Source organism: Metopolophium dirhodum, chromosome 7, assembly GCF_019925205.1.
Source record: "Metopolophium dirhodum isolate CAU chromosome 7, ASM1992520v1, whole genome shotgun sequence".
Taxonomy (NCBI): Eukaryota; Metazoa; Arthropoda; class Insecta; order Hemiptera; family Aphididae; genus Metopolophium; species Metopolophium dirhodum.
In genome coordinates this window covers 522,227-534,507 of record NC_083566.1, presented here as the reverse complement: position 1 = coordinate 534,507, position 12,281 = coordinate 522,227, and the positions used below count along the sequence as shown (strand labels likewise).

General features: G+C 33.7%; 2 protein-coding genes across 5 annotated transcripts in view; one reads left to right on the top strand and one right to left on the bottom strand.

The window, feature by feature from the left end:
- Window positions 1-12,281, bottom strand: part of LOC132949702 (protein NDRG1) — a 61,498-nt gene that overhangs the window by 9,448 nt on the left and 39,769 nt on the right. For all 4 annotated transcript variants that reach the window (XR_009665124.1, XM_061020712.1, XM_061020713.1 and 1 more), the window contains one exon: window positions 3,063-3,147. Coding sequence is in view for 3 of the 4 variants with exons in the window: in XM_061020712.1 (XP_060876695.1) it covers window positions 3,063-3,147 (85 nt within the window). In the remaining variant the exon portion in view is untranslated. The remainder of the gene's footprint in view (window positions 1-3,062; window positions 3,148-12,281) is intronic.
- On the top strand, window positions 4,008-10,365 carry LOC132949701 (glucose dehydrogenase [FAD, quinone]-like). The gene is made up of 5 exons (XM_061020711.1): window positions 4,008-4,270; window positions 5,910-5,948; window positions 6,038-6,247; window positions 7,243-7,476; window positions 8,633-10,365. Exons 1-5 carry the CDS (start codon window positions 4,147-4,149, stop codon window positions 9,997-9,999), a joined length of 1,974 nt encoding a protein of 657 aa, XP_060876694.1. The 5' UTR covers window positions 4,008-4,146; the 3' UTR covers window positions 10,000-10,365.

Sequence of the window (12,281 nt, the reverse complement as noted above, 5' to 3'; positions counted from 1 at the left end):
ATACAAAAATTGTAAAATAAAGAACAGAATAGTACGAAATTCAACATAAAATGGTATTCATACTCTAAACCTCGTACACACAAATTTCTAAATGCAACACGTAATCCGCCTCCAACGGATAACATTCTAAAATTAGCCATTCGCGTTGGCAGCTGATCAATTATCTATTGATGCTAATTATACAAAGAAAATATTATGATACAAAACAAAAAATAAAATAACGAAAAACATCAAAAAGCTTTATCTATACAAGTAAAAATTGCACAAAAAAAATTTAATTTTGGGTTGTAGAAATAGATACTATAATTTTTTCTCCGGACGGGTCAGTGGCACACAAATCGACTATGTATCAATACAGTAACGATTAACAATCTCCACTTGCTCTTGGTTCTGTTCTATCGTAATAATATTATAAAGATGATTCATGTTATTAGACCATCGATAAAAATGTATTAATAAAATAAAAATGTAATAAGACTCTTTTTATACATTACATATAAACAGGTAAAATATCAAAATACACAATTCGGACGCATTTCACGAGAGTCAAAAAAAATTCTAAAATGTACAACAATGGTTTGAATTTGATCTTTGTTATTTTTGATTTATAATGACATTATATAAATGCTTAAGCTAAACAAATAAATAATCATATTTTCTCGGGTCTTGACACGTTTCAAGTGGATATTTGTTGTCTATTCATCTTAGATAATATTATGTTACAAATTTAAACAAGCGTTTAGTTTGACTATAGTCTGAGAGCTGTGGTATATCTTCCATCTTCTGGTTTTAAACAAAATCCAGTTATTTAATTGTGTCGATATCATCTAATAATTTGTATACAATCACATAAACCGACACCGATCAATGCAATACAACAACACATCGTATTTTGATATCGTTCACTTTAGTTGTAGTTGTACCTACACGTCTTATATTATGTCAAAATCATAACATTTGAATAGTTATTATAATAAAAAACGTACGTTATATATAACCGTCTTATATGGAGGAAGTTACGTGTATTACGGTCAATACGCACCAGTCGCACAACAATATATCAACACAATAAAGTTATATAATTTCACTGTATTTCGATTTATTCACTTAATGTACATTTATATGTATTATTTTTTATTTTTTAAAAATATCATTACTTAATCTTCTGTATACATATATAAAATATGTGATTGAACCATATTTATATATTATAATGTCCACTGTTTTATTACAATTTAAAATACAATATTATAATATTGTGAATCTATCCCTTATTTAATACCAAGATGCATATAGTATTATAGCTTTTGACTTTTGATGATAACAAAGATTCAAATTTATCTTTACGTACATACATTATAAATAGTTTTTGCGTGACACCTTGTCAGATAAGAGAGGGAATAATTATTTTTAATTTGTTTGTAATAAAATCGTTCGTAAAATAATATTTTTAAAACACAAAAACAAACATACAATGTAGCATATTCGTCAAATAGATATTTCTATATAATATTATAACATACATGATAATAATATATATATAATAACTAATAAATAAACAAAATGAAATGCGTGAAATACTGTGTAGCCTGCAATGATCACTACTTGGGTATAATATTGTGTATAATTTATAATGAACATTATACGCCATACATAATATTAGTACCTGAACAGTATATATTATTATAAAGGTGACAAATCACGAGCGATTCAGGTCAAATAGGATTTCTAATAGAATTGTTTAGTAACGTTGAGTGCACACCGTATCTAATTTAGTGTGATACTGCACCCGCGGCGTAAATAAATTGTACCTACGTACTACGATAACGACTAAATTTATTTTTCACATCATTATATAATAGCATACACGTTTTCAAACAATTTTGCCGATCGTCTGAAATAATATTTTGTACGTTTATACGATTGTTGCGATTGATAACTCCGCCGAATCACTCGTAACGTTATTGCATTTATACACAGTATAGGTATATTATTATATTAAATAACAATATAGTGCACAAAAATTATTAAACGCAACAAATATAAAAATATTATATTATTAATACAATAAATTATACGTGTCGTAAATGTTTGCAATGTACCAATATAATGTTATGACTTATGATAATATTGTGTTAATATCATGACGTGACAACGGTATAATTATTCATATTATACGTCGTTCTATGAACATATAATATAATATACACAGCGGCGTACACGCGGGATGACTTATCTCAATATATATATATAGCGGATTTATAATTTGAATTTGGTTTTTCGTCATAATATACGGAATGCATAACGTGTTTTGTAATGACGGTCGTTCGTTCGTCGAATTTGGTCGTTCGATCAAAAAAATTCAAATCGCGAGTACGCCGCTGTTTTGCGGACCACACCACAGCAAATAGGTGCAAATAGGTGTCTCGTCACTGTATATACTGTATATTGTAAATTGTATATTTCTGTTGTGATTCGCATCGCACACGAACGAATGAAACGTTTTACTCGACGACCTATATTTGATATTATTAAATTGTGTATATAGTAGAACGGAAACATAAAAAACGCACAGTGTACAAAAACAAGAAAATAATCTAACAAGATTTTTATTAATTTCAATACAAATCCGCGAACGCACTAACTTTTTCGTTTGTTGACAAAATTGAATGAGGGGGAGCCCAAAAAAAAAACTTATATACGCCTATAGAGACACCATTAATAAATTGCCATCATGTATATATATATTATATGTATATATATATTGTTAATGTATGTATTAATAGTGAAAAAAAAAAACAAAAAAAAAAAAAAACAATAACGACACATTGTGACTAAATAATGATTAATACGTACAAATGTGTGAATTTAATATTATATGACTACAAATTTGTTATATGGGTAGTTCTCCGATGATGTTATGATTATACGTAGGTGTATTGTTTTTGTTATTATTAATTGAAAAATTTTTTTTTTGTGTTTTTCCGTATAAACGTCGAAGCATTAGACAAAAAGGAAAACTTCCGCTTATTTTACTGTGCACGAAGACTGGTTTGGCTTACCGTAACCGAGTCCTTGCAAGAAAAGCCGCAGCGCTTCACACATTTTTTGTGGTACCTCTTCCAGCACCATGCTACAGTCGGATACCTATATGAGAAAAAAAACAACGATGACATCAATATAATATTAAAATACTAAAATTGTAGCAATAAGTAAGACCAGCGGTATGATAATATAGTCATCGTTTCGAGACGTCTATATATAGCGATCACACTTTGGAAATACGAAATAAAATTTCAAAACGGTCGCAGGTCTTTGAATATAGACGCCTCGTACTTTTTAATAAAATCGTGGGACTTCAGACGAATACGGTTTTTGAAGTATATCGTATTATTATAGCTAAACGTCGTAGATCTCTAATTTCGATATTTAATAACGGCCGTAGCCCATTTAGCCACCGTTTTACAAAAAAGTAAATTCCCAAACGGCACCAGTTTTTTACAACACAAATTCCTTCCCACTTCATAAAGACTTTGTATTGTCTTAAAAGAGGCTTGATAACAAAATTGTTGGTGTTTTTTTAAATTTTAAATAATATGTAAATTTTAAAAATGATATAAAAATCGTATAATTGATATTGTAAATGTGTTAGTGTTTTTTTTTCGTTTAATTTTAGCGTTAAAAATATAAAAATCATACTTAGGTAAATTTGGTTGAAATGTTTTTTGGCAGGAGCCGTTTGGGAATAAGTTAACTGCAGTGAATGGGAGTCATTTGGGATGCGCTGTTAATGACGATAGGCCACAAAATAATTATCCGTAGTTATATGCGGTATATGCGGTATATGCGGTATATGCGGTATATGCAACGATTGCGCTGGCCCGCACGCGTTATTTTATTCGATCATATCCGAAATTAAACAGTAAAAAATGTCATTAGTCGTAGATATTGCACGTATTAGAGATTGGACATTTACGCTGTAAGAACGCCTAAATTACACGTCACACATACAATTATATGTTTCAAACGAGAATGTTTTTGTCGCTTTTGTTTTACTATGAAGTATTAATTCTACATGTTTTTGTGTCAGTTCAACCATAATCATATACCTAGGTTAGTATCTTTTTTCTATTAATTCATTATTATATGATTTCTATCAAATTTAACTATACATTTTTTACCTTTTTAAACATGCATGTGATGTTTTACTTTCAAATGTTTGCGCAAGTTTTAAACGTACTAGTTACTTCAAAGCTCATAAAAAATAAAGGTAAATACATTTGAATTTCATAATTTATTGTCTTAATCATTACAACACTCTGTACAGTCCGAGACGTAAAAAATGTAATCTTATAAATATATTAATAGGTAATAGGTATATAGTATATATCATTATAGTTATATATCATATAGTTTTCTAGACTTGCATGTATGACTATAAATAATAATATTAATATAATAGTTTCATTACAGAATCTGATTCAGTGTATACAGTTATCTTAATCCTCTAAACAACTATAAGAGTTTTAAGTGTGTTCAAATTTGTCTTTGTACACATACCTACCATATATATATTATTATGTATTTATTTGTTAATATAACGAAGCGCTACAGATAATATTACATTTCAATCAACAATTAACACCATCCCAATAACCATAGCTGGATTTTTAACTTGAATATTATTTAAGATACATTTTTGTCGATGTACTAATACAGGTTTCATAGTAGGTATATACAAACAGATAAAAAAGTAGATTATTATACAGTCACGAGACTTTTTTTGGGGGACGGTCGTTGTGTGATAAGGCCGAGCGACTACCTTGACTCAATAACCGTGTATTAAGAATATTTATTTATATCAATGTGTTTGTTCGACCACTATTGTAAGCATATTTAATTGATGTACTTATCTGATTCGATCCATTCAAAAGTCAATCCATTAGCTTGAGGATTATGTAGTTTATAGTTTCATATGCTTTTAGGTACTGTTCGAGTGCCCACAATTATGTTTGAACTATGGAAGTATAATATTCAATCGTTTAAGTAGTAAAGTGTAACAACAACGTACATTAAAACTGCGAATTTTTGATTTTGATATAATATTGTAATATAGTTACTTATTATAAACTAATCAAAATTAGTTTAAAACCATGTAACATCGTTGTAATCGTTTTGGTATAAAAAAAACCAACCGTTTCAATAACAATACGTCAATACTTAACTACGTAGTCGTTACATGTAAATTATGTAATATAATGCGATTTTTCGGCGTTTTTATGTGTTACACGAATAGAATTAAATTGTAATAGAGCCGTCGAATTACTACCTCAGAAGCAGACGATAAACGTTGAGGCTATATAAGCATGTGCACCAGCCTTCCATTTGAACAAATATAAATACGTCGCGTAAAACAATTACACGATTTAGTTTATATTATTATAGTGGCCCTCAGTAAATTTTTATCTTTCCGATTTGCATGCACCCGACTTAGAATAATGGGTTCTCGGTGAAATTGTACACGACCACGTGTATCTGGAATCCATTCTCTATGCGTATTAACATACGTTTCGTCACACCTCTGTGATTTTGTGATTCCTTAAAAGCGGCTAATGGCGATTAATCGTCGAAAATGGCAGATATAATGTTCAACTCTTCGCGTATGCGGGTGTTAAGAAGTCTTAATCGTTTTTAAACTCTCGGTCAGCGCACGACTCCTTCTATTATACGTCGTATACTGTATTTTTCACTAGGTGCACGCCGGCTTTACGTCAGTACAGCCACATGCATTTTGTCAAAACGCTATTCCAAATCAGTATCAATATTTGTTTTTTTACACTACATAATATTTGATCGTAAAAATTTAAAAATTATGAAAGTGTTATTTTATTTCCATGTGTTGTGTCAAGCGGTAAACGTGTTGACGTCCACGAGTCCGAACAATAAAGGTAACCACTGTGTTATTATGTATATTGCTGTTTACAATGTTCACAGAAATGCATTTTGATCGTACTTATTATATTATAATAATCATCAGGAAATTGCGTACAAAACGCCGAACACGTAGAAACGTCATTCTTCAAGGAATTATGTAAATCAAATCCCGATTTGGAAGAGTTTATGATAGCCGCCGACATTTTGATAAGGTCCGATTGTGCTTTGATCGATTCGTGTAGAAGAGTGGTCGAGCAACCTCACGATGATGTCGACGAAGTAGACTTCATAGTGGTTGGCGGTGGAGTCGCCGGTAAGTAGATCGATTAAAAAAGTTCAGTATACAAGTAAATATTTAAATATGAATGTGATATTTTTTAAGCGAAACAATAGCAGCTGTATTTTAGTAAATACCCCCACAATCTGTTTCGTTTTTTAATTCATAGTTTCTTTTGACCAAACTGTTGTTATATTATTTCATGACAATAAACATTTAATCCTTTTCTTTTATTCATTAAGACTTAAAACAGTAAAATCTACTTAGGATTTTCAAATCACAATTTAAAGTTTTAATTTTTAATTCTCATTGAGATATTGTTTTTAAACATTTTGTCATTTTTTAAGTAATGAATCTGACTTCTGATGTATAATTAAATATAATTATAATAGCTGGAGGAATTGAGAAGGGTAAATGTTTTATACATTTTAAGACAATCCTTCTGATCCTATCTAAACTTTAAATTATAATACAATTATTATATCATAAGTATCTGCTGTATTAGGTTAATGTACTTAAATATGTTGAGTAAAATACTATCTTTGGTAATTTAATATTAATGTTAAAGGTCACCATTTTAAAATGTATACAGTTTTAATAAATAAATAAAGGACACAGTACGAATAGAATAATAAATTATGAAAAACCCAGAATAGCACGTTTGTTAAAATAAAAACCAATTTTATGACCAAGCCTGAAAAACTCCTTTGGGTGTAAACGCATTACTTACTTATGACATTATTAGCTTTGCACGTCCCAAGTTATTAGCATATTATTTACAAGTAAAATATTTACCGGAGACTTTCATTTTCTTCGATAAATTTGTGTGGAATGTGGTTTAAGAGAATACCCCATTAGAACTTTCACTTTACTATACACTATGTTAACTCCAAATGATTCAGAATAATAATGGTTTTAAGTTTTAACTCTATTATATGTTCGATTATATGTTTATATGGGTCACTGCTGAAAAAACTTGAAAAATAACCACAAGCCCGCACTATGACGCATAATTTATTATAAATTTTCAGGTCCCGTTGTGGCTGGTAGACTGTCGGAAAACCCCAACTGGACGGTGACCCTTTTCGAATCCGGTCCAGAGCAACCGGCGGCCATCGACATACCCGCTTTGCTGAGTTCGGCAATCGCCACGAAGTACGATTGGCAGTATATTACGACGCCGCAAAAACACGCTTGTTTGGCATACGGGGGAGTGTGCGGTTGGCCCCGAGGAAGATTGTTGGGAGGAACAGCTTCACTGTCGGGTAAATATACTTCAAATTCCACGATGACGGTGTCCGTATGATCATTTGAAAAAGAAAATTTAGCCAAGAGTTGAGTGTCAGAGTGTGTGATCTACGCATTAGTAATGGCTGGCTAATGTACAATGTTGACGTACATGATTAAACGAACTACAATTATGGATGAGTATGATGTCGGTAATTTAGTAGAAGTTTCCAAAAAAAGTTATCACATTTTAATATAATTATACACACATACCATAATATACAGTAGTGTATTCCATTCTATTGGATATGTTTTCAAAAGTAGAAACTGTTTGACCAACGATTTGTGTTGAAATTTTACATGTTTAGGTTAATTATTCTTATTATAATATTACGTTTCTAAAATTTGACATCACTATAATACTCACAATCATCGGTGACTTGCAGTTTAAATGTGCAACATAATAATAATATAGTCAACATATTTTCGATAAATATTATAAATTCAAACAAACTGTCTCGTGTTCGTGTGAGTAATGTGTATACTTGTACCTAAGTAAGCATTTCGAATTGTGTTCAAATGTTTGATCGCTAAACGACGAAGAATATAATAAATTATTTTAATAACTATTGAATATTTATACTTAATGTAAATCGTAGTTTCTTTTTTCTATTACGACGGCACTGCTTAAATACATAATATTATATTAGAGTTTCTGCTATCGACAAATGACCCGAGTGCAACAAAAATATATCTCCAATTGATACAGTTTTTCAGGAGGCACTTGAAAATGCTTTAAAAATTAACAAAAAATATATTTATATGTAACTTCAATTTGTATAAGTATACAATAATATTGTTAAAATTAAATTTGTATGATCTCAAAATCAAAATAATAATACTTGGCGTTGTTTTGTACTAAAATAAAAACTAGACACCTCCATTTACAACATGATATAAATGGAGATGTCTGGTCGTTGCAACAAACGACTTAGTTTTTTTACTTAATAATGTGCAATGAAAAACTAATGTTTACCAAAATATAGAGATTTTATGTTGTTGCTCTCAGGTCTTCAATTGCAGGCGGGGTAAGTCGAAATCAAAAAGTATAGGACACGCTAATTTTAACAGAAAACTTGTAAAAACAAATCACCAAATACCGATCTAATCGTATAACATTCAACCCTGTTTAAGGTTCGATGTACTCGAGAGGGCACCGAGACGTTTACGACGGGTGGTTGAAGGACGGTAACGTCGGGTGGGGATACGACGACGTGTTGCCGTTTTTCAAAATGTCTGAGAACAACAGGGACTACAACACGGAAATCCACGGGACTCGAGGGCCGATTCCCGTGCAAAAGCCCACGGAAATTTTACCGATAGCTCGAACGTTGATGGAGGCTGCCCGGGAATTGGGGTACTCGGAGATGGACATGAGCGAACCGGACGCGATGGGTTTCTCGATCGCGCAGCTCATGATCAACAGTGCAAAGGTCCGGGTGACGACACCCACGGCGTATCTACGGCCACACCTGCGGAACCGTGGACACCTGCGCGTCAAGATCAACCACCACGTGACCCGGCTGCTGGTGGCCGCGGACCGGCGGTCGGTGCACGGCGTCGAGTACGTGGACAGCGCGAACCGTACCAAGCGGCTGATGGCCAGGAAGGAGGTGATCCTGTGCGCGGGCGTTATCGGGTCTGCGCACTTACTCATGCTGTCCGGCATCGGGCCGGCAGAGGATCTGCGGCCACTGGGCGTGCCGGTGGTGCAGGACTTGCGGGTGGGCCACAATCTGCAGCACCACGTTGCTAGCAGGCTGGGCTTTCAGCTGAACGTGACGCACGACCGGATGCTGACGTACGAGGCGATCGGCCAGTACATGAAGCAGAGGTCCGGTCCGCTGTCCACGACCGGCGGCCTTCAGGTGTCCGCGTTCCTGCGGTCCGACAGGGCAGGGCCCACGGACCCGGCTGACGTGCAGTTGTTCTTCGACGGCTTCTCACCGAACTGCGCTTACGCCCAACCGGTGTACGGCGCGTGCAAGGTGACCTCGGACCTGGTGCGCATGAATGTGCGGCCGGTGAACGTGCGGCCACGGAGCCGGGGCACCATCCGGCTGGCTAGCGCCGACCCTTTCGTCCGGCCCCGGATCGATCCCAATTACTTGGCCACAGAGGAGGACGCCGACGTGCTGGTGTGGGGCCTGCGGCTGGCCAACGACCTGGTGCACACCAAGGCCCTGCAGCAGCTGGGCGCCACTGTCGACCGGTCACCCGTCGACCACTGCAACAAGCACACGTTCGCCACCGACCCGTACTGGCGGTGCCTGGTCCGGTACCACACGCGCGGCGAGAACCACCATGCTGGCACGTGCAAGATGGGCCCGGCCTCCGATCCGACCGCCGTCGTCGACCCCGAGTTGCGTGTCCACCGCGTCCGTGGCTTGCGCGTGGCCGACGCGTCCGTGTTCCCGACACAGCCCAACTGCAACCCCATCGCACCCGTCGTCATGGTCGCCGAGAAGGCAGCGAAGTTCATCAAGAACACGTGGCGCTGACGCTAGACCGCCCCAAACACAACCGGCGTAGGTACCGGTACGATTCGTTGTGAAGTCGACGGTATCGCGGGGACGTCCGTACGACGATATTGGTATATATTGTAAATTTGTGCATCAAAATATAATTTCAATTCATTTTCCAATCTCTTGTATATCTACTGCAAAGGCTATTATTTACGTACCTATCGTTTAATTCAGTATTCCATTTTCGTTATATAAAATTATAATTATTTATTGATGTCAAATTATACATTATAATATTGCAACTATATAAAATATTGTATTATATCACTAAAAGTACCTACCTATACATGTTTCGCTTTCGTGCGAATTTAAATTGTTATTATTAAAAGAAAATAGTAAATACCCTTTGTAACCTTTGTATTATATTATGCAAGTTTATTACACTATTTAAAATAATATTTTACTTAATAATTATTATACTTTGGACGATAATTTTAATAGCACAGTTTTCATTATGCAAACCATCTCAGCGGTTTCTCGAATAATCATCGAAATATATTTTTCATAATAGTTGCTACTAACATATTTTGTAAACTTACGCTTAATATATATATATATATATAGTTATCATATATTGTTTACCTCATTCGATTCGTTGTACATAGAAACTTATAAAAATATATTTATACGTCATTCAATTCCACAGAGTTAATAGCTTTTATTTTTTGATCTGATGAATGCTCTGTGGACAACGGTGTCGGAATCAGAAAAAAATAACAATAAATAGTTTCAAGTTTTTTCGTAGCATGATAGTTTGCGCCTTATTTACTTCGCACAAATGACGAACCGCCACCATTTCAGTGCCCTAAATTACTATCGCAAACAACAACGCAGAGTTTATTTTAAGATCTTATTTCCATCTCAAACGAAATATTCCTGCAGCTATAACTGAGAAGGAAATTTGATAGTTTAAAGTATGGTTGTAATGCCAAAGGGAGGAAACACGAAATTCTCGTTACTTTAAGAACTCGAGTTACAACACCGATATACCAGCATGCGCGCCTATGATTTATTTATTTCCGATGGCGATTGAACAACGGCAAAACAAAAACGGTAGGTCGTACCTATCCCGAGCGGAAAATACCAAAATAGGAAGGTGTGGATTTCATATTGATATGGGTGTTACGTGAGTATTATTGGACGACGAACGTATTATTTTGATAAATAATATACGGCCTTGAATGGGTATCATATAATAACCACCGACATCTAGTCGATCTCGAGTTTAGAGATCGCGTAATGAACAAGTCATCTGCTATATTGTGCTATAAACGAGGATTTACTTTTTTCCTGAGAATAAAATATTATTGTATCGTTTTAAACTATAGCTGAGGATGTCAATTGTCAATTATTGTCGTCAACGGTAATATTTGTTTTGTGTTCGATATTATATACAACTAAACTGATCACATAAGAAAAATATACTGTGACACAATAATACTATTATTATTAGAAAATGTACTTGATAAAAATAAATTTAAGCGAAATTCTTATACTATACAAACACAGTAATATTAGATTCTCAAGTGCATCTCAAAACGTACTTTATTGAATGTACCGAATTACAAACAAATATTACCTAGATATAGATAACTTAATTTGTTTTTTCTTGTTTGAGATTTTAGTTGTTAGAAACTTAGAACCTTTGATATATTGTGTGACTCAGTTAATTTATCATTTACCTATTGTTTTTTTTTATCATTTATGATTTTTCAAATAATTCCTTATTGTTGCCCGTCCCGTTTAAAAACATTTTAACAGTCAAATTATACTAAATTACACATTAGAACACCAGTTTTAGATCAATTTTTTTAATTAGGCTTATTAAAGTGAATTAAAAATATAGGTATTACGTATAATGAATAACTTCAAAAACACCGAAAGTAGAGGTGCCTATACAAAAATATTTGAACTAAATCGATAACTATTGATATCCAGATGCACACAATGTCTAATAATAACATTGTACATAATATAACACAGTATATTAATTTAGAAAGTTTGTAACCATAGTTCATGATGTAGAGCAAATGTTTAAATACGATTTTATTAATGCAATATAATTTGAATAATTGCATCTATTTTACTTCAATTTAATTTTTTTCTTAAAAGGGTTAGTGACTTTTCAATTAATTACAACAATATAATATGGAATTATAAAATAAATATTAAAAAGTACCATGCCATCGTATCAAAACTATATCAGCAAATTCTCTTACATTAACTCAACTTCATAAAATAAAATGCATGTACCATTG